Source organism: Manis pentadactyla, chromosome 3 (genome assembly GCF_030020395.1).
Source record: "Manis pentadactyla isolate mManPen7 chromosome 3, mManPen7.hap1, whole genome shotgun sequence".
Classification (NCBI taxonomy): domain Eukaryota; kingdom Metazoa; phylum Chordata; class Mammalia; order Pholidota; family Manidae; genus Manis; species Manis pentadactyla.
The window spans coordinates 58352701-58373001 of NC_080021.1; the positions used below are offsets into that span (position 1 = coordinate 58352701).

General features: G+C 39.8%; 1 protein-coding gene across 9 annotated transcripts in view; it reads left to right on the forward strand.

Annotated features, from left to right (window-relative positions):
• Window positions 1-20301, forward strand: part of LOC118929399 (tumor protein D52) — a 288249-nt gene that overhangs the window by 59146 nt on the left and 208802 nt on the right. For 2 of the 9 annotated variants that reach the window (XM_057497949.1, XM_036919453.2), the window contains exon 1: window positions 19898-20254. The exons of 1 other annotated variant lie outside the window; for it this stretch is intronic. In XM_057497949.1, coding sequence (XP_057353932.1) covers window positions 20116-20254 — 139 coding nt within the window. In that variant the 5' untranslated portion in view covers window positions 19898-20115. Of the gene's footprint in view, window positions 1-13687; window positions 13716-19876; window positions 20255-20301 lie in introns of those variants that run through there. 6 more of the 9 variants (XM_036919451.2, XM_057497947.1, XM_057497945.1 and 3 more) reach the window with 6 other exon arrangements.

Genomic DNA, 20301 nt, shown 5'->3' on the forward strand with positions numbered 1-20301 from the left:
TCTTTTATTCCTCACTGAGTTCTGCCAAGCTTTTTAAAGCTTTATATTTCACACATTTTTCCATAGAGATCTAATTTTTAATAACCACATAATATTCCATAATTAACCTTATTATGGCTATGAAAATTTATAAATAATGCCTCAATTAGCATCCTTTTATGTATTTTGGTGTATTTTTGGTGACACCGTATGTCTGAGGGTAAATACTTCTCAGTTGATTTGCTTGGTCAAAGGGATGTCATGTTCAGTATTGGTAAATATTAACAAATTGCCCTTCCTAGAGTTTGTACCAGTATGTTTGAGAGTTTCTTTTTAGTCTTGCCAGCACTGAGAATGATAACCTTTTCATATTTGACCCATGATTTGTGAACATTTTTATCTTACTTTGATTTACACATTAATGAGATAAAGATTTTTTTTCTCATATTGACTATTTACATTTATTTATCTAGGACTAACTCTATATCCTTTACTCTTTTTATTGGGTTGTACCCCTACATTCCAACATTTTGGAGCCCCTCTGCTGTCATGCAGACATTAACAGGCATATATTTCACTTATTGCTTCATTTATTCATTTCTTATGCTTATTTCTTATCTAGATTATATTTGCTTCATCTCTTTCTCCCTTAGTATGTTGTTGACTGGGTCCTGGTGTTATTTAATAATAATTTATTTAATAATAAGTATATTAATTCTCAATGTAGGACTCAGTAAACAGCAGGCTAGGTGACTGAAAGGAGCTGGCTCTGATCCCTTTCTGAGATCCCACATGATGAGCCATCCTTTACTTGGCAGCCAGAATGAGCCTTGATTCAGGCAGTTTCTCAGTGAAGCAGATTCTAGTTTTCTGTTGTAAAAATTCTGTTGATTTTTAGGTGGAAGTGCTGAAGGTATTCCGTTGTCTCCCTGGTTCTTTCCTTCTGTTTGTTCTTGTAAATTTTATATAGGGAAGTCGGTCGGAATCATATTTCTGATTTTGTTTAAAAATAAGAGCATTTGGCAGAGAAAAATTTTTAGGGCTTGGGTCAACTTACTTAAAGCAGTAGTGTTCCTGTTAAGACAAGTATCACCATGGTTTTTGTCTCACTGAGCCTGTTTCTATGTCATTTTGCCCTTCTGCAGTTACTGCCCTTTGATTTCCAGCTCTCAAAATTTGGAGGCCAGATTTTTCTAGAGATTATCCAAATCTAATCCTTTTATGGAGAATCTAAATTTGGAATTGCTGTTTTGATCAACAAGCTAGTTAAATGTTTAGAATACTACTTAGAGATGCTGGGGCCTCTCCTGCCCCCTTAGAAATCCATAGAAAGGAACGAGGGCTGCCAATAGGAAGTGTGTCATTTGGCTATGATGGGTTTGCCATCTTGCTTGGCTGTTTCACTGAATTTTGTCAATAAGAAAAGACTTTAAGGATCAAATGTAGGCCTTGAACTCTGTGTCCTACTTCTATATTGAATAGATACCTATTTCTGTTTAGTTTTAGAAAGATGTTAGACGACTGGCCAGTTTTGTGAGCCACCCTTAACTGAGGTAGAAGATTCTTTGAGGGTGATAATACTTTCCATAAATTTTCAACATCTTTAGGAAGCGGATATTCACACCAGCAGATTTTTTTTTTTTTAATGTGGGAAGAATTTAATTTGAGTTGCTGGGGTGATTATTCTTAACTTTGCATTATTAATGGGCCTTGATAATTAAGTCATCATTTGTTTTATCATGAAATCAGACCTGCCCTGGAATCTACACATAAATGTGCTTTCTGTGGTGGTCCTTCAGATACTCATGAAGCTTTGGTAATAGCCCAAGGATATGAGTTTCAGACCCCTGGGTGTTTTCGCCAAGGCAGAGTGGCGGAGTAGGTGAAAACTGTGTGCTTTTTAATTCGTGAATTGTATTTTAGGGCAGTTGTAAGTTTACAGAAATTCATCAGGTAGTACAGAGAGTTCCCATATCCCCCACCCCCTTTCCCCCATTAGCCGCTTGCCTTTGTGTTGTACATGTTTTGATTGATTAACCAATATTGATGTTATTTTTAACTGAGGTCTGTAGTTTACATTACAGTTCACTCTTTGTTGTCTATGTCAGTGGGTTTTGACATGTTTACTGTTGTACCACTAGTACAGTATCACACAGAATAGTTTCATGGCCCTAAATTTCCTCTGTGCTCTGCCTAATTATCCCTCCCTCTCTCTGAGCTGCTGGCAACCACTAATCTTTTTATTCTCTTGTTTTGGCTTTCCCAGACGTGGTACAGTTAGAACCATACAGTATGTAGTCTTTTCAGTCTGGATTCTTTCGCTGAGCAATAGGCATTTAAGGTTCCTCCATGTCTTTTCATGGCTTACTAGCTCCTTGCTTTTTGTGCTGAATAATATCCCATTGTCTGGATGTACTACAGTTTATGTACTCACCTATTGATGGACATCTCGGTTGCTTCCAAGTTTTGGTGTTTATGAATTAAGTTTCTACAAACATCTGTGTGCAGGTTTTTGTGTGGACATAAGTTTTCAACTCATTTGAGTAAACACTAGGAGCATGAGTGAGGATCTGCAGTCGGTTATTGGCCTGGTGTTAATACTCCTGCTCCCCAGTGACTGCCCTCCTCCTGACAACAAACTCCCTGCTGTGACAACCTAACCACCGTGCCTCTGATGGGAGTTTCCTCTTCTTCCCTGGAAGCATCTTCTGTACAAATCTGGACACACAGGTTGTGACTGTGTCCTCAGGAAAAAGTATTTAAAATGTTTAAGAACAAATACTCCTTTATTGTGATTACTGGCTCCCATTCCTCTCCTACTTGCTCCATTTTGAGATTCTTGTGAATGGACTATCTCAACTCTTACAATTATATGATCATCTATATGTAACAGAACATTTGTGATTTTAGCCATTATTTAAGCATGATTCAGCAGCACTAATTACATTCATATCACTGTGCCACCATCACCACTGTGTCCAAAACGTTTTCATTTAGAGAGACGTTCATTTTTTTTTTTGCAGAGGAATGGATGTATTATTTTTAATTTTTAATTTTTTAATTTTTTTATTGTTATCATTAATCTACAATTACATGAAGAACATTATGTTTACAAGGGTCCCCCCTTCACCAAGTCACCCCCACAAACCCCATTACAGTCACTGTCCATCAGTGTAGTAAGATGTTGTAGAATCACTACTTGTCTTCTCTGTGTTGCACAGCTCTTCCCATTCCCCCCCCACATTATGCATGCTAATCGTAATACCCCTTTTCTTCTTCCCGGCCCTTATGCCTCCCTTCAGTCCCATTCTCCCCAGTCCCTTTCCCTTTGGGAACTGTTAGTCCATTCTTGGGTTCTGTGATTCTGCTGCTGTTTTGTTCCTTCAGTTTTTCTTTGTTCTTATACTCCACATACAAGTGAAATCATTTGGTATTTGTCTTTCTCCACCTGGCTTATTTCACTGAGCATAATACCCTCCAGCTCCATCCATGTTGTTGCAAATGGTAGGATTTGTTATCTTTTTATGGCTGAGTAATATTCCATTGTGTATATGTCCCACATCTTCTTTATCCATTCATCTACTGATGAACACTTAGGTTGCTTCCATTTCTTGGCTATTGTAAATAGTGCTGTGATAAACATAGGGGTGCATCTGTCTTTTTCAAACTGGGCTGCTGCATTCTTAGGGTAAATTCCTAGAAGTGGAATTCCTGGGTCAAATGGTATGTCTATTTTGAGCATTTTGAGGAACCTCCATACTGCTTTCCACAGTGGTTGAACTAATTTACATTCCCACCAGCAGTGTAGGAGGGTTCCCCTTTCTCCACAACCTCGCCAACATTTGTTGTTGTTTGTCTTTTGGATGGTAGCCATCCTTACTGGTGTGAGGTGATATCTCATTGTGGTTTTAATTTGCATTTCTCTGATAACTAGCGATGTGGAGCATCTTTTCATGTGCCTGTTGGCCATCTGAATTTCTTCTTTGGAGAACTGTCTGTTCAGCTCCTCTGCCCATGTTTTAATTGGATTATTTGTTTTTGTTTGTTGAGGTGCATGAGCTCTTTATATGTTTTGGATGTCAAGCCTTTATCGTATCTGTCATTTACGAATATATTCTCCCATACTGTAGGGTACCTTTTTGTTCTATTGATGGTGTCCTTTGCTGTACAGAACTGTTTCAGATTGATGTAGTACCACTTGTTCATTTTTGCTTTTGTTTTCCTTGCCCAGGGAGATATGTTCATGAAGAAGTCGCTCATGTTTATGTCCAAGAGATTTTTGCCTATGTTTTTTTCTAAGAGTTTTATGGTTTCATGACTTACATTGAGGTCTTTGATCCATTTTGAATTTACTTTTGTGTATGGGGTTGGACAGTGATCCAGTTTCATTCTCTTACATGTAGCTGTCCAGTTTTGCCAGCACCATCTGTTGAAGAGACTCTCATTTCCCCATTGTATGTCCATGGCTCCTTTATCGTATATTAATTGACCATATATGTTTGGGTTAATGTCTGGAGTCTCTATTCTGTTCCACTGGTCTGTGGCTCTGTTCTTGTGCCAGTAACAAATTGTCTTGGTTACTATGGCTTTGTAGTAGAGCTTGAAGTTGGGGAGTGAGATCCCCCCCACTTTATTCTTCCTTCTCAGGATTGCTTTGGCTATTCGGGGTCTTTGGTGTTTCCATAAGAATTTTTGAACTATTTGTTCCAGTTTGTTGAAGAATGCTGTTGGTAATTTGATAGGGATTGCATCAACTCTGTATATTGCTTTGGGCAGGGTGGCCATTTTGACTATATTAATTCTTCCTAGCCAAGAGCATGGGATGAGTTTCCATTTGTTAGTGTCCTCTTTAATTTCTCTTAAGAGTGTCTTATTGTTTTCAGGGTATAGGTCTTTCACTTCTTTGGTTAGGTTTATTCCTAGGCATTTTATTCTTTTTGATGCAATTGTGAATGGAATTGTTTTCCTGATTTCTCTTTCTATTGGTTCATTGTTAGTGTATAGGAAAGTCACAGATTTCTGTGTGTTAATTTTGTATCCTGCAACTTTGCTGTATTCCGATATCAGTTCTAGTAGTTTTGGAGTGGAGTCTTTAGGGTTTTTTATGTACAATATCATGTCATCTGCAAATAGTGACAGTTTACCTTCTTCTTTAACAATCTGGATTCCTTGTATTTCTTTGTTTTGTCTAATTGCCGTGGCTAGGACCTCCAGTACGATTTTAAATAACAGTGGGGAGAGTGGGCATCCCTGTCTTGTTCCCCATTTCAGAGGAAAAGCTTTCAGCTTCTTGCTGTTCAGTATGATGTTAGCTGTGGGTTTATCATATATGGCCTTTATTATGTTGAGGTACTTGCCCTCTATACCCATTTAACTGAGAGTTTTTATCATGAATGGATGTTGAATTTTGTTGAATGCTTTTTCAGCATTTATGGAGATGATCATGTGGTTTTTGTCCTTCTTTATGTTTATGTGGTGGATGATGTTGATGGATTTTCGAATGTTGTACCACCCTTGCTTCCCTGGGATGAATCCCACTTGGTCGTGGTGTATTATCCTTTTGATGTATTTTTTAATTCAGTTTGCTAATATTTTGTTGAGTATTTTTGCATCTACGTTCATCAGGGATATTGGTCTGTAATTTCCTTTTTTGGTGGGGTCTTTTCCTGGTTTTGGTATTAGGGTGATGTTGGCTTCATAGAATGAGTTTGGGAGTATTCCCTCCTCTTCTATTTTTGGAAAACTTTAAGGAGAATGGGTATTATGTCTTCTCTGTATGTCTGATAAAATTCTGAGGTAAATCCATCTGGTCCGGGTTTTTTTTTCTTGGGTAGTTTTTGATTACCGCTTCCATTTCTTTGCTGGTAATTGGTTTGTTTAGATTTTGTGTTTCTTCCTTGGTCAGTCTTGGAAGGTTGTGTTTTTCTAGGAAGTTGTCCATTTCTTCTAGGTTTTCCAGCTTCTTAGCATATAGGTTTTCATAGTAGTCTCTAATAATTCTTTGTATTTCTGTGGAGTCTGTCATGATTTTTCCTTTCTCGTTTCTGATTCTGTTGATGTGTGTGGATTCTCTTTTTCTCTTAATAAGTCTGGCTAGAGGCTTATCTATTTTGTTTATTTTCTCAAAGAACCAGCTCTTGGTTTCATTGATTTTTTTCTATTGTTTTATTCTTCTCAATTTTGTTTATTTCTTCTCTGATCTTTATTATGTCCCTCCTGCTGACTTTAGGCCTCATTTGTTCTTCTTTTTCCAGTTTTGATAATTGTGACGTTAGACTATTCATTTGGGATTGTTCTTCCTTCTTTAAGTATGCCTGGATTGCTATATACTTTCCTCTGAAGACTGGTTTTGCTGCGTCCCACAGAAGTTGGGGCTTTGTATTGTTGTTTTCATTTGTTTCCATATATTCCTTGATCTCTATTTTAATTTGTTCTTTGATCCATTGATTATTTAAGAGCATGTTGTTAAGCCTCCATATGTTTATGAGGCTTTTTGTTTTCTTTGTACAATTTATTTCTAGTTGTGGTCTGAAAAGTTGGTTGGTAGGATTTCAATCTTTTTGAATTTGCTGAGGCTCTTTTTGTGGCCTAGTATGTGGTCTATTCTGGAGAATGTTCCATGTGCACTTGAGAAGAATGTGTATCCTGTTGCTTTTGGATGTAGAGTTCTATAGATGTCTATTAGGTCCATCTGTTCTAGTGTGTTGTTCAGTGCCTCTGTGTCCTTACTTATTTTCTGTCCGGTGGATCTATCCTTTGGAGTGAGTGACATGTTGAAGTCTCCTAAAATGAATGCATTGCATTTTGTTTCCTCCTTTAGTTCTGTTAGTATTTGTTTCACATATGCTGGTGCTCCTATGTTGGGTGCATATATATTTATAATGGTTATATCCTCTTTTTGGACTGAGCCCTTTATCATTATGTAATGTCCTTCTTTATCTCTTGTTACTTTCTTTGTTTTGAAGTTTATTTTGTCTGATACTAGTATTGCAACACCTGCTTTTTTCTCCCTGTTGTTTGCATGAAATATCTTTTTCCATCCCTTGACTTTTAGTCTGTGCATGTCTTTGGGTTTGAGGTGAGTCTTTTGTAAGCAGCATATAGATGGGCCTTGCTTTTTTATCCATTCTGTTACTCTGTGTCTTTTGATTGGTGCATTTTGTTCATTTACATTTAGGGTGACTATTGAAAGATATGTACCTATTGTCATTGCAGGCTTTAGATTCGTGGTTACCAAAGGTCCAAGGTTAGCTTCTGAGATATGTTCATTTTAAAAGAGGAATTTTACAAAATCCATCTGAATCTCTATTTGGCAGAATATTTCTGTCAGTCAGCTTCCTTTTTTGCTGCGTTAAAGACCTCAAAATCTTGGTGGCTATCAACAGCCTATATCTCCCTCATGTTACATATTTTCATTTGGCCAGAGCTTAGTCACATGGCCACATCTGATAGTCAGCCTGGGAAATGCAGTCTAGGTGAGTGCAGAGGAGTAAAAGGAAATAATGGGTGATTAGTTAGTAGTTTTAGCCATGTTAAGTAAAATTATTGAATCATTCACATAATTCTTTATTTTGATCTTACAGAGATGACATGACAGTAATTGCATGATTTCATAGTTGTGGATACTTTTCAGGACCATGTTTTTGTATTCCATGCTCTGTTCTCATTATATCTTGAATATTCTTTTCCTCTTACCACTGAGAAAGCTTATTGGAATATGTGTGCTGTTTTGATAAGTACCAGTTCAGTAACGATATTTTCTAAAATGAGAAAAATCAGTAAGAAGTCTTAACAATAATAAACTTTGTCATTTTTAAGTCAGGTTTTTAAAAAATGTCAGGCCATCAGGCTGCCAGAAGACAGACTGTTTTGATGCCTTCCAACTGTTAGTTTGATTTAAGGTGATGGGTTCCTCTTGAGTTTACTTATAGCATTGGTATTCCATTATCTTTTAAAAGGAAAATATTTGAAATTGGTGATTGGAAATGGTTTTTCTTAACTGGAGTAGCAGGTTCATACAGAAATGTTACCCGTTTTGGCATGAGACCCTATTTCTTAATGAAATTTAGGAAATAATGGGCGGTATTTTTGCTGTGTATCTTTTTTAATGGTTGATCCACAGGATATATCTAATTAACTTATTGTGAGTTATAAAGCAAGCTCAGTTGCCTAAATCTGACATGGTAGTGGAGTATTTTGATGGTAGAGGCATGTTTGATATGCCTCAGCTTGCTGATGATTGAAGTTGGTGGTCAAATTCTAATTTTAAATAAATACCTACTGTTCCCAAGCAATTCTCATCATTCCCTTAAGGAAAAGTGTTTCATATGAACCTCTACTTGCTGAGAATAGCTGTGTAAACATTGTGGAAGTTCTAACATATTAAAATTTGGCCCACCAGTTCACTTACTCATTGTAGGGTTCTGATAGTCTGTTGTGTTTATGTACCCCTATAGAGCTCTCTTGAAACACAGTCAGCAAATTGGTAAAACATTTAGCTTGGGTGAAATTTCTTTATCTTTCAATAATCTCACTATAGAGACCACAGTGCTCTTAAATACATGGTTAGTACTCTAGGAAGGAATGGCCTGCTTTCATCCTCTTATTACTGAGCCATTGTTCCAGCCTTTATATTATTGTAATTCCCAGACTTGAAGTAATTATCCTATTGGAAAGGCCAGCCAGGTGTATGCCCTGTTGTGACATAAGCCAGTTTGTCTTCTGGCTGTATTTGTTTCCTTTGTGAACTGTTCGGATAGCAGGAAAACAGAAACCAACACTAAAAAAGCAAAACCCCGTTGGCTACAAAATCTGTCCATTATTTAAAAATATATATATTTAGAAAGTGCTACGGCCATGTAGAATGACACATATTTGGAGTTTGCTCAATCTTTTATCCTAAATCAAATTTAGCAGCTGCTATCTAAAGCAAACATCAGTAATTACCTGGAGCTTATCCAGAAGGTAGAATCTCAGGCCCCACCTAGATCTGTTAAGTCGGAATCTAGTTTAATATGGTTCCCAGGTGGTTTGTAAACAATATTAAGTTTTGGAAGCACTGGTTCCTGAGCCTGTAATCATGGACAGCACTAATTGGTGTGAGGAGGGACCATAAAATTTTAACTCAAACTCTTAATAATAAAGTGAAAAATCTGTACATTATAGTTAAATTATCTGGGTACATGATGAATATTCAGTTACCTTTCTATTATTTTCTGGTATGCTAATGAAACCTCTTCAGTCTGAGAATAGGAATGGCAAGAACACATCCCTAATGGATAAGGAATGACCTTACTGGCATAGTGAGACCCTTCTGTACATTTTGGAATCCAGTTTCTGACTCCTTTGTGATAGAGAATTCAGGCATTCTTGCAATTTCTAAACAGGTTTGGCTTTCCCAGTTAAAGGCTCAACCAGAAATTATGTTTGGAGATAGGTTAAAAGAGGGAATAAAGTCTCATAAATACAAGTCTTGCTCTTAAATATTTCAAAAAAACATTTCTTCAAAAAAGTCCCTGGCTTTCTATTGAACATGAACTCAATTGTAGTTGTTTTGAGAGGGCAGAAAAACATTCACCTACAAAGTAGGAGCTCCTGCCAAGTGTGACTTTCTTTGCAAATCAGTGGTCAAGTAAATGGATTTTGTACTTTGTAGGACCTTTATCATATATCACTTTAAGAGTATTTGTATTTAGGTCTAAACAATGTGAATATGTTTGCTCGTTTTTGCATTTTTATTCTGGACAAGGGAGGTCTTTTCGGTCTTTTCTGATTATAGCAAACTACAGTAGACAGTTTTTCCCTTAGGGTAGGAAATAAAGGATTAAAGCAACGGCATTCCCATAGAGAGTATTCCCTATAATTCTAATCTGAAGTTTCTAATCGACATATTTTTGAAAGAAAGCCAAAACGATTCAGTCTAGGCACTGAAGCCTGCTCCTGAGCTCAGGACACAACCCCTGTACTGCCTCTTTTGTCTCATCCATTACACTACAAACAGACAAATAAATCCCACCTTATTTTGACTCACTTGTAACCCTTTCCTGCCACTGGCCTCTACTTCCCTTACCTATCTTCTCTTGCATTGCTCTAAAACTTCTTTGCAAGATCACTGGGACACCAGTCCAGTAGCTTCTTTTGAAGTCTTGTAGCACTTGGTTGTGTCCACTTTTTCTCCTATTAGCCCTCTTCTCTCCTGTGCTTTTTGCTTCTTCAGAGCGTTTGAGCCAGACTGCCCAAGTTTAAAACCTAGCTTCACACTTACTATGTGCCTGTGGCAGTTTATTTAACTTCCACGTGCTCAATTTTCTCCTCTGTAAAATAGTATAGGAAGAACCTACCGCATAGGGTTGATGTGAAAAATGGGTTGCCTAGAAGAATGCCTGGCACACAGTACGGTTCCTTGGGGATGACTCGTAACTTGTCATCATCAGAAACCATCATTTCCTGCCCTTTGCATGCTCTTTGGCTTGCTTCCTCCCTGCGGGTGCTCACTACCTTATTTCTTTCTTTCTTTCATAGGACCTCTCCTCTTTGGGTTTTTCCTTGACAGTCTTGGGGTTTCCCACATTGATATCTTTGGCCCTAACCTTTTTCTGGGCCTCATAGTTTAATTTCTAACTTGTGGCTGACCATTTACATGCAGAAATTGGGGCATTATAAATCAAATCTGCCAACCTGGAATCCAGTCTCTGGGCATTGGACATCCCCTCTCTTTCCTTCCATTGCTCCTCTTTTGTAGCCAGCTTAACTAATGCTGTCCCTGACTTTCACAGCTCCTTCTGGGGAGGCACAGTTAGAGTTGGGTCTTTTCCTCCCACACCCTAGCCATCCAGTTGGGCTCCAGGATCGTGGTGTCTTGCAGTATGTTTGTGCTTTTCTGTTCCTGTTTCCTAGAACACACTCTTTATATTAGTCAGCTTGGGCTCTAGTGGCAGAACACCGTAGATGGGTGCCTTAAAACAACAGAAGTATATTTTCTCACAGCTCTAGAGGCTCAAAGTCCAAGATAGGTTGCTGGCAGAGCTGCCCTCTGGTGAGGCCTCTCTCCTGGGCTTGCAGGGACTGCTTTCTTGCTGTATGGAGGCAGGGAGTATCTCTCTAAAGTGCAGCTCTGACTGTTTTCTGGAGAGGGCTCCCAAGTGTGCACCACCCTTCATTTGTTAGTTACTTATATTTACGCATCAGGAAATTGGAAGTAACATTACTAACCTCGTGTTGCTATAAGGATGAAATAAATGCTAGCGAATAATTGTTGTTTTTTTGTTACAAAAATCACTGTTCACAAATCTCAGCCTTCCATACAAGGTCCTCCATCACTTTGTTACACTGTGTGAGCCCTGCCACCAACCTCCCCCACCTGGAGCTTGTTTAGTGATGGAGCCTCTGAGTTGTAATTAGATCCTCAGGGATTTTGTGATGGCAGGCTCATCACCTGGTTCTTATCAACAGTCCAGCTTCCTCCTGCTACAGAAAGGACACAGGTCTTGGAGGCAGTCCACCTGTTTTCTCCTACTAAGCTTTCTGTGGGTCTGGCAGTTTACAGAAACTGCCTTTGCTTTGTTTCCCATCTGAAAAATGGGGGGACAGTGTAGGGGTCTGGGGTTGCCTTTGAGAGGTTTTGGGGCAATGCGAAGAGCAAAGAAGGCAGCGGGAGTCGGCATGGATGGTGCTCAGAGAGACCACTTTATTCTGCATAAAGCTATACTTCTTAAACTGCTACAGTGCTAATTCATGGTTGCATAAATATTGAAGATGTGCATGTGTGTGGCCTTCATGGCCAGGTACCTGGCCTTCAGGGCCCTTATCTAGCTCTTTTCTCATGGGTACAACACTCTGTGTTTTCGGGTTTCTCAAGGCCAGACATATTTGGAGTGAAGCAGTGGACAGCTGTTCTCATAGAACAGTAGGGAAAGTGGGGTGGGGCAGGGGGGCTTCTGTACAGACAGTCACACCACTTACCTCTCAGAGGTTTTGAAGCTTAATTGGGAAAGTATATGCATAATAGAGCATCTGCCTGTCTTGCCAATGGGTTTCAGCCCCGGACAAGTTCACTTATGGGTTCAAAAAGACCAAAGAAATGACAGTGGAACGTTCTTGGGGTGGAAAGATTTATACCCAACTTTATTCCCACTGTGGCAGGTTAATCACTAGAATCCCATCCACTCAGAGCGAGTCTGCATGCAGCAAGTCAATCTCTGCCTCTGAGCCTTTCTGCCCCTGTGGCTGTCTCAGTCTCTATCCTTGGGGCTGCCACCACTCCAGCCTCTGCTCTGCTCTCCTGCAGCTGTGTAGCCACCGTGTCACCCAGAGCACTGGGCGGAGCTCTTCATACAGAGTCTATAACAACATATTGCCCACACGTGTGTAGTGAGCTAGCCAACCAGGGCCAGGTGAAAATCCTGGCCACAGGAACCTTCACTTTATCCACACTACCCTTGTGATTTTAAATTGAATTTCATATTTGAAAGTAAGTTTTATTTGTGTTTGGTTCATGGTACTCTTTTTTGTATGTTTCAGTCAAGGTTGCTTATGTAGCAGCAGGTGGGAATGAAGGCAGTGTTCATTAACCCCCAGCCTCCCTGCTCTCTCATCCTGACTGCGGAACATGGTCCTCCTGGCCTTCCTCAGGGAAGATGGGACCACCAAAGGATGCCATGGTGTGACTCCTTTTGCTGGGGAGGTCTGTCAGCCGCTACTTCAGTGGAAGGTGGAGTGTTTCAGTTTCAGAAGTGGCCCAAACCCAGGCTGGGCCTGTAGATCTAACCTGTGACTAACTCAGTCCCATTACGCCACTTCCCTTATGCTGCTGCTGTGAGAGGGGTGTGCTCCTTTGTGCTCCAGCTTCTCAAGGCTGCTTAATCTGATGTGAAGGAGTTCTACTCAGCCATTTTTATAAAACCTTTTTCAATCTACAGAAAGGTTACAAGAATAAGAATAGTACAGATACCACCTGCACATTCTACCTTGATTATTCACTCACTATTAACATTTTACCCCATCTGCTGTATCGCTCTGTGTGTGTACGCGTGCACTTACACACATGCATAGTATTTTATTATCTGACCATTTGAGAGGAAGTTGCATACATCATGGTCCTTTGTTCCTAAGTCCTTTAGTTGGTATTTCCTTAGAAGAGGGACATTTTCTTAAATAACCGCAGTACAATTTTCAACTTCAGTGAATTTGATACTGATTTAATGCTTTTATCTCATCTGCTATTGTATTCCAATTTTTTAAACTGATGCAGTAATGTCCTTTATAAAATTTTTTCCCCCTGTGGTTCATGATCCAGTCTAGGATCAGGTATGATCTTTTAGTCTCCTTTAGTATGGGTTATTTTCACAGCCTTCCGTGACATTGGCATTTTTGAGGAATGCAGCCCTCTCCCCTCTTTTAAGAAAAATAGAACCTTTTGCATTTTGGATTTGTCTGATGTTCCCTCATGATAAGATTCAGGTTCTGCTTTCTTAGCCTGAATACTACATAGGTATTCAGGGTGTCACCTTTGAAGACACATGTCCATGTACCTCTCATTGGCTGATGACAATTTTGATCATCCACTAAAGGTGGTCAGTTTCTGCACTGTGTTGTTGCTTCCCTTCTAGCCCCTAACTAATCTTGGAGTAGTAGGCATGTAAATATCCCACTTACAAGATTTTCTCCCTAGATTTATCATCCATTGATGATGATTCTTGCCTAAATCTTTATGGTGATACTTGACATGGCATTTTTCTGTAAGTCTTCCATTTTCTTGATTATTCATCTGTCTATTAATATATTATAATTATGTAATTATAAAGTATATAGATATAAAATATAGTTCTATAGATATGTGTGTATATTATACATAAATAGATTATTATAAGGAACTAGCTTGTGTGTTACAGAGGCTGAGCAGTCCCAAGATCTGCAGTCAGCAAGCTGGAGACTCAGGAGAGGTGATGGTGTGGTTCTAGTCCAAGTCTAGGTCCAAAGGCAGAAGGCCGGTATTCCAACTCAGAGACGGGCAGGTGGAGAGAGTGAATTCTCCCATCTAGCCTTCTTGTTCTGTTCATGCCTTCTGCAGATTAATTGAGGCATACCCGTGTTGGGGAGGTCAGTCTACTTTACTCAGTCTGCTAATTCAAATGTTAATCTCGTCTGCAAAGGAGACATAACTACGATAATGTTTAACCAAATATCTGGGTGTATCATGGCCTAGTCAAATTGACACATAGAATCAACCATCACATATGAATTTGTGGGTTCCTTTAGTGATTGATAATCTATGGCTAATTTATAATCCAATTATGTTGATGGTCAAGTTGTCCTATTTTTGGCCAGCTGGAGCCCTTCCAGCTGTCTGCTGTGTTATTGTTACACGTCCACAGTGTCTGCTGTCAGTGGCCTGTGTCTTCTAGTGGGTAATCACCTTGTCTGTGCCCTTCAAGGCTCTTCCAAGTAGATTTTTGTTATGTGTATTTGTAGCATTTACATCAGACTGTCCCTTAAATATCTTCCAAAATTAGGGAGAACCTACCCAGACATATTTGATGTGTTAATAGGCAGGTAGAAAATATTATTTACAGGCATTTTTACTTCATTTCCATTTGAAATAACATGAGTCATCTAGTGGATTATTGCTCTGCAGTATGAACTTTACTGGCTTGTCTCAAGTAGACTTCTGAGCTGCCCCTGGGCTCCCTCTGCTGGCATTACAGTGCTTACGTACTATTTCTGGGATTGTGTGGCATGGATTTCTCCTATTTTCTTTCTTTTGGTTGGTTGGTCTCTCTCTCTAAAGTTGTGGTTCATTCAATGCAAACAATTTGAACCTTCTTTGTTTACTAGATGTATCAAGTGTATGTTTCCCTGTAAAACATATACATATATACGTCATCACGTTAATGTTTGCATATGAATGTTGTTTGGCATGTAAATGATCCACTTCTAGTATGCATTTGTATTACTTTTCTAATTTTAGATGGCACTAAAATGAACATCCCTTGTGTGTATGCCACTCATGTGACTTATAAAGTTGAGCTTGATAAGTGGATAGGAGTGTGACAGGTAACAATATAGGAAAAGGAGACTCTAGTTTGAGAAAATTGTCCAAGGTTAAGCCAGGATGTTTTCAACAAACAGGAAAATTAAGTTTGACTGAAACATGGTGGGATAATAGTGGGAAGTGGTTTTAAAGTAAGTACTGTAGGACTTTTTCTAATGAAATGATAGAATCCAACTTTTAATTGTAAGTGAAACAGAGTAAGAATTTGTATATTTAATAACTGGAGGCCTTGGGTAGCTGAATGGAAGGACTCACATGCTTCTGCTTCATTCTTTACCTGTCTCTCTCCTTCCCTCCCTTCCCAGTCTTGGCACTGGGTGTGTGCCCAATCCATGAAGACATTAGGGAAGATTAACCTTAAGGGTGATAAGACATGTGTTTTAATGACACCAACACAGGCAAATCTTGTCCATCAGGTAGGATGCATGCAAGAGAGTGGTCCTGTGATAGGACTGTGTCAGAAAGGGGGTCCTGTCCAGGTCTAGTCTACCATACCTTTACCTCTCTCCCCATGGGTTTTACTGAGGGTTCTATGTATAGTGCTACTGGAGGTGCATGCACTGGCCATAAAGATAAAACAAAACTTCTTGGTAAGATGCTCCTACCTTTGGCTGCTTAGGGTACACTAACATGATCCATGGGAGCCACTCTGCCATTACTCCAGGAGTACACAGGAGGCCAGCCTTCTCTTATGTGCTAGAATGTTTTGACAAAGAATTGACTAGCAAAGTATAGTTGGTTCAAAGAGACAGGACATTAAGTAACAGTCCTAAGATTGTACCTGAGCAAGCAGAGTAAAAATTTCAGTTATCAGTTAAATTGTAAATTCTCATATTTATAAGTAAGGCAAGTAATGACTGCATTAGCTTTTTTTTTTTTTTTTTAATTTTAAGGAATTTTTTTTTTGGTACCATTAATCTACAATTACATGAGGAACATTATGTTTACTAGGCTCCCCCCCTTGCCAAGTACCCCCCACAAACCCCATTACAGTCACTGTCCATCAGCGTAGTAGGATACTGTAGAGTCACTACTTGTCTTCTCTGTGTTGCACAGCCCTCCCTGTGCCCCCCCCTACATTATACATGCTAATTGTAATGCCCCATTTTCCCGCCCCCCCTTATCCCTCCCTTCCCACCCATCCTCCCCAGTCCCTTTTCCTTTGGTAACTGTTAGTCCATTCTTGGGTTCTGTGATTCTGTTGCTGTTTTGTTCCTTCAGTTTTTTCTTTGTTCTTATACTCCACATATGAGTGAAATCATTTGCTACTTTTCTTTCTCTGCCTGACTTATTTCACTGAGCGTAATACCCTCTAGCTCCATCCATGTTGTTGCGAATGGTAGAATCTGTTTTCTTCTTATGGCTGAATAATATTCCATTGTGTATATGTACCACATCTTCTTTATCCATTCATCTATGATGGACACTTAGGTTGCTTCCATTTCTTGGCTATTGTAAATAGTGCTGCAATAAACGTAAGAGTGCATATATCTTTTTCAAACTGGGCTGCTGCATTCTTAAGATGAATTCCTAGGAGTGGAATTCCCGGGTCAAATGGTATTTCTATTTTGAGTTTTTTGAGGAACCTCCATACTGCTTTCCACAATGGTTGAACTAATTTACATTCCCACCAGCAGTGTAGGAGGGTTCCCCTTTCTCCACAACCTCCCCAACATTTGTTGTTGTTTGTCTTTTGGACGGTGGTAATCCTTACTGGTGTGAGGTGATATCTCATTTTGGTTTTAATTTGCATTTCTCTGATGACAAGCAATGTGGAGCATCATTTCATGTGCCTGTTGGCCATCTGAATTTCTTCTTCGGAGAACTGTCTGTCCAGCTCCTCTGTCCATTTTTTAATTGGATTATTTGTTTTTTTTTGTTTGTTGAAGTGCGTGAGCTTTTTATATATTTTGGATGTCAATCCTTTATCAGATATGTCATTTATGAATATATTCTCCCATACTGTAGGATGCCTTTTTGTTCTCTTCGTGGTGTCCTTTGCTGTACAGAAGCTTTTCAGCTTGATATAGTCCCACTTGTTCATTTTTGCTTTTGTTTCCCTTGCCCAGGGAGTTATGTTCATGAAGAAGTCACTCATGTTTATGTCCAAGAGATTTTTGCCTATGTTTTTTTCTAAGAGTTTTATGGTTTCATGACTTACATTGAGGTCTTTGATCCATTTCGAATTTACTTTTGTGTATGGGGTTGGACAGTGATCCAGTTTCATTCTCTTACATGTAGCTGTCCAGTTTTGCCAACACCAACTGTGTAGAGACTGTCATTTACCCATTGTATGTCCATGGCTCCTTTATCATATATTAATTGACCGTATGTGTTTGGGTTAATATCTGGACTCTCTGTTCTGTTCCACTGGTCTGTGGCTCTGTTCTTGTGTCAGTACCAAATTGTCTTGATTACTGTGGCTTTGTAGTAGAGCTTGAAGTTGGGAAGTGAGATGCCCCCTACTTTATTCTTCCTTCTCCGGATTGCTTTGGCTATTTGGGGTCTTTTGTGGTTGGTCAGTACCATCTTTTGTCTTTGTCAGCATTATCAGTATTATCCTGTCCTTGTCAGTTTGCACTACTATAGTACCTTATCATAAACTGTGTGGTTATAACAACAGACATTGATTTTCCCAGTTCTGGAGGCAGGGAAGTTCAAGATGCTGGTTGATTGGATTCCAGGTGAGAGTCCTTTTCATGGTTGCCAGACACTGTCATCTTGCTGTGTCCTCACATGTAGCCAGAAAGAGCTCTCTTCCTCTTCTTAGGAGGACACTAATCCCATCATGAGGGCTCTAGCCTCATGGCCTCATTTGACCCTGATTACTCCCAAAGGCCCCACCTCCTCATACCACCGTATTAGGGTGAGGGGTTCATTCACATAGGAATTTTGAGGGGACACACAAACTTTCTGTCCATAATACCTTCTATCACTGTGACTTTAGGAGGAAGAAACAAATATGGGAAATATTTTTTCTACCAGTTATTTAGTGACCAAACACAGAGAATATAGAGAGGACCAGGGACCCCATTACCTACACTTTGGTCCAGGGACATATATAACTGTGGTGCTTGTCCTGTTGAAGTGTGAGATACCATGGATGTCAAGAAATAAGACAGTTCATTCTTTTAAGGAATATTAATAAAGATGCCCTTTATCCTAACTAAGGGATGAACAGGATTTATTGTTGCCCAAATTTTGGTATCTCTTAGAAAAAGGGCAGAATGATTTTTTTGTGTGTTTAAAAATTCAACTTTAAAAAAACTATGAGAAATACTTGCCAGAAATAGAGTACAAACATGGAGATAATAGAAAAAAATAGAAAACTGTTAAGTTGAATATCTTGGTGCAAGTATGTTTTATACACTGGAAACATGTTTTTTTTTACTCCCTTAAATATTTTAGGTTGTATACTTGCTTCCAATCCAGAGAGACTATTTTGAGTTTTCATTTTATCAGATAGATTTGAAGAGGTAGAATGCTGCCTTTCTGTTGTTATGCAGTGACAGACCAGTGCCCACCTAAGGAGGGGTCAGCTTTATTTTGCCTCTTTAACAGTGGATAGCCATGTGCACAATGGCAGGAAAAACTCAAGTGCTAGTCCTTGAGCAAAGGCAATGGTTAACATAGGAAGGTCTGCTAACAGACTTGTGTCAAAGGAAATTAATTGGGTGACTTAGCAGTTGTGTTCCACAAGCTAACTGGGGCCCAGTCACTCTGCAGGGCATGCTGTACAAAGGAAAATACATTTTTCCTATGTGTTTGCACACACATTTATTGCAGCACCTGCAGAGGTGCGGCCTTAGTTAAATAAAGGTGGAGTACCTGGGAGCTTTGCCTTTACAGGTGAGTCTTCTCTTTGCAGATCATGTAACTAAAACACCATCTTTACAGAAAAGGAAAGAGAGAGAGAGACAAGAGAAAGAGAGATGTGGGGGTGAGGGGATAGGTAGAGGGAAAGGAAGGGTGTCCTGCCAATGGGTTTTAGCCCCAGGCAAGTTCACTGGATTCAGTGTGACCGAAGAAATGACAGTAGAATGTTCTTGGGGTGAAAGGGTTATACCCAACTTTATTTCCATGGTGGCAGGTCCATCACTAGAATCCCATTCACTCAGAGTGAGTCTGCATGCAGTAAGCCAGTGTCTGCTTCTGGGCCTCTCTGCCCCTAGAACCGTCACAGTCTCTGTCCTCAGTGCTGCCACCACTCCAGCCTCTGCTCTGCTCTTCTGCTGTCTTTCAGCCCTGCCACCATGTTGTGCCCAGAGCACTGGGTGGAGCTCTTTATATAGAGTCAACAGCCATGTATTGTCCACAGGTGTGCAGTGAGCTAGTCAACCAGGGCCAGGTGAGAATCCCGGCCACAGGAACTCTCATTTTAGGCACAAAGGGAAAGAAGAGACAGGAGAGGAAGAGAGGAACAAAGGTCACATTGCAGTTTTTAATGCACTAGGCCAGACATTACTTGCGATAAAGTGATAATGGAAATACAGCTTTATTTCTCTACCAAGTTATACATGGAAAGCTGATTGTTAAACCAGGAAGCTTGGCCTTCAGAACTCTACTGTAATCCAGGGTGGAAAGAGTATCATCCAGATGGCATTTGTGGGAGATTATTGACTGGTAATCCTTCCTTGTCCTAGAAGATTAAGTCTGCCCTTGTGTAGTTGTGGTCACCTGACCAGTTAAAAAAAAAGTAAATTCCAGTTCCTTGTAATTCTGCCAGAGTCTACTGTTCACTTGAACTGTTTGTACATCTGGGCGATGTTGTGAAGCCCGGCCCTCCCTTGTTGACTGGAAAAAGCTCCGCTCCTGCGCCCAGGGTGTTCGTTGCTGACCAGAATCAACAGCAGGTGGTGAAGAGAGCCCTGCCCGAGGTTGCTCTGCATAAGTCATTCATTAAACAGCCCTGCCTGCCACGCGTGTGAAGGTTCTGGGAAGGAGATGCCGCACCTGGGCTAGGGGGCCCGGAGCTCCAAGCCCTGGGATTAATTCTTCAGTGAGGTTTCATGGGAACATGGCCTGCGCAGCACTCAACTGAAGAGTATTAGGCGGCTGTAAAACCATGTGTTCTGCTTTTGTCTGGAATGGACTGTACAGAGATGGATTTTGATGAGGACTACCAGTCCCCATTTGATTTTGATACAGGAGTGAACAAAAGCTATCTTTACTTGTCTCCTAGTGGAAATTTGTCTCCACCCGAATCACCTACTCTTCAGAAATGTGGTAACTATGCATTTTCTAAAGTTCAGTTTGCTGTAATAAAATCTGGA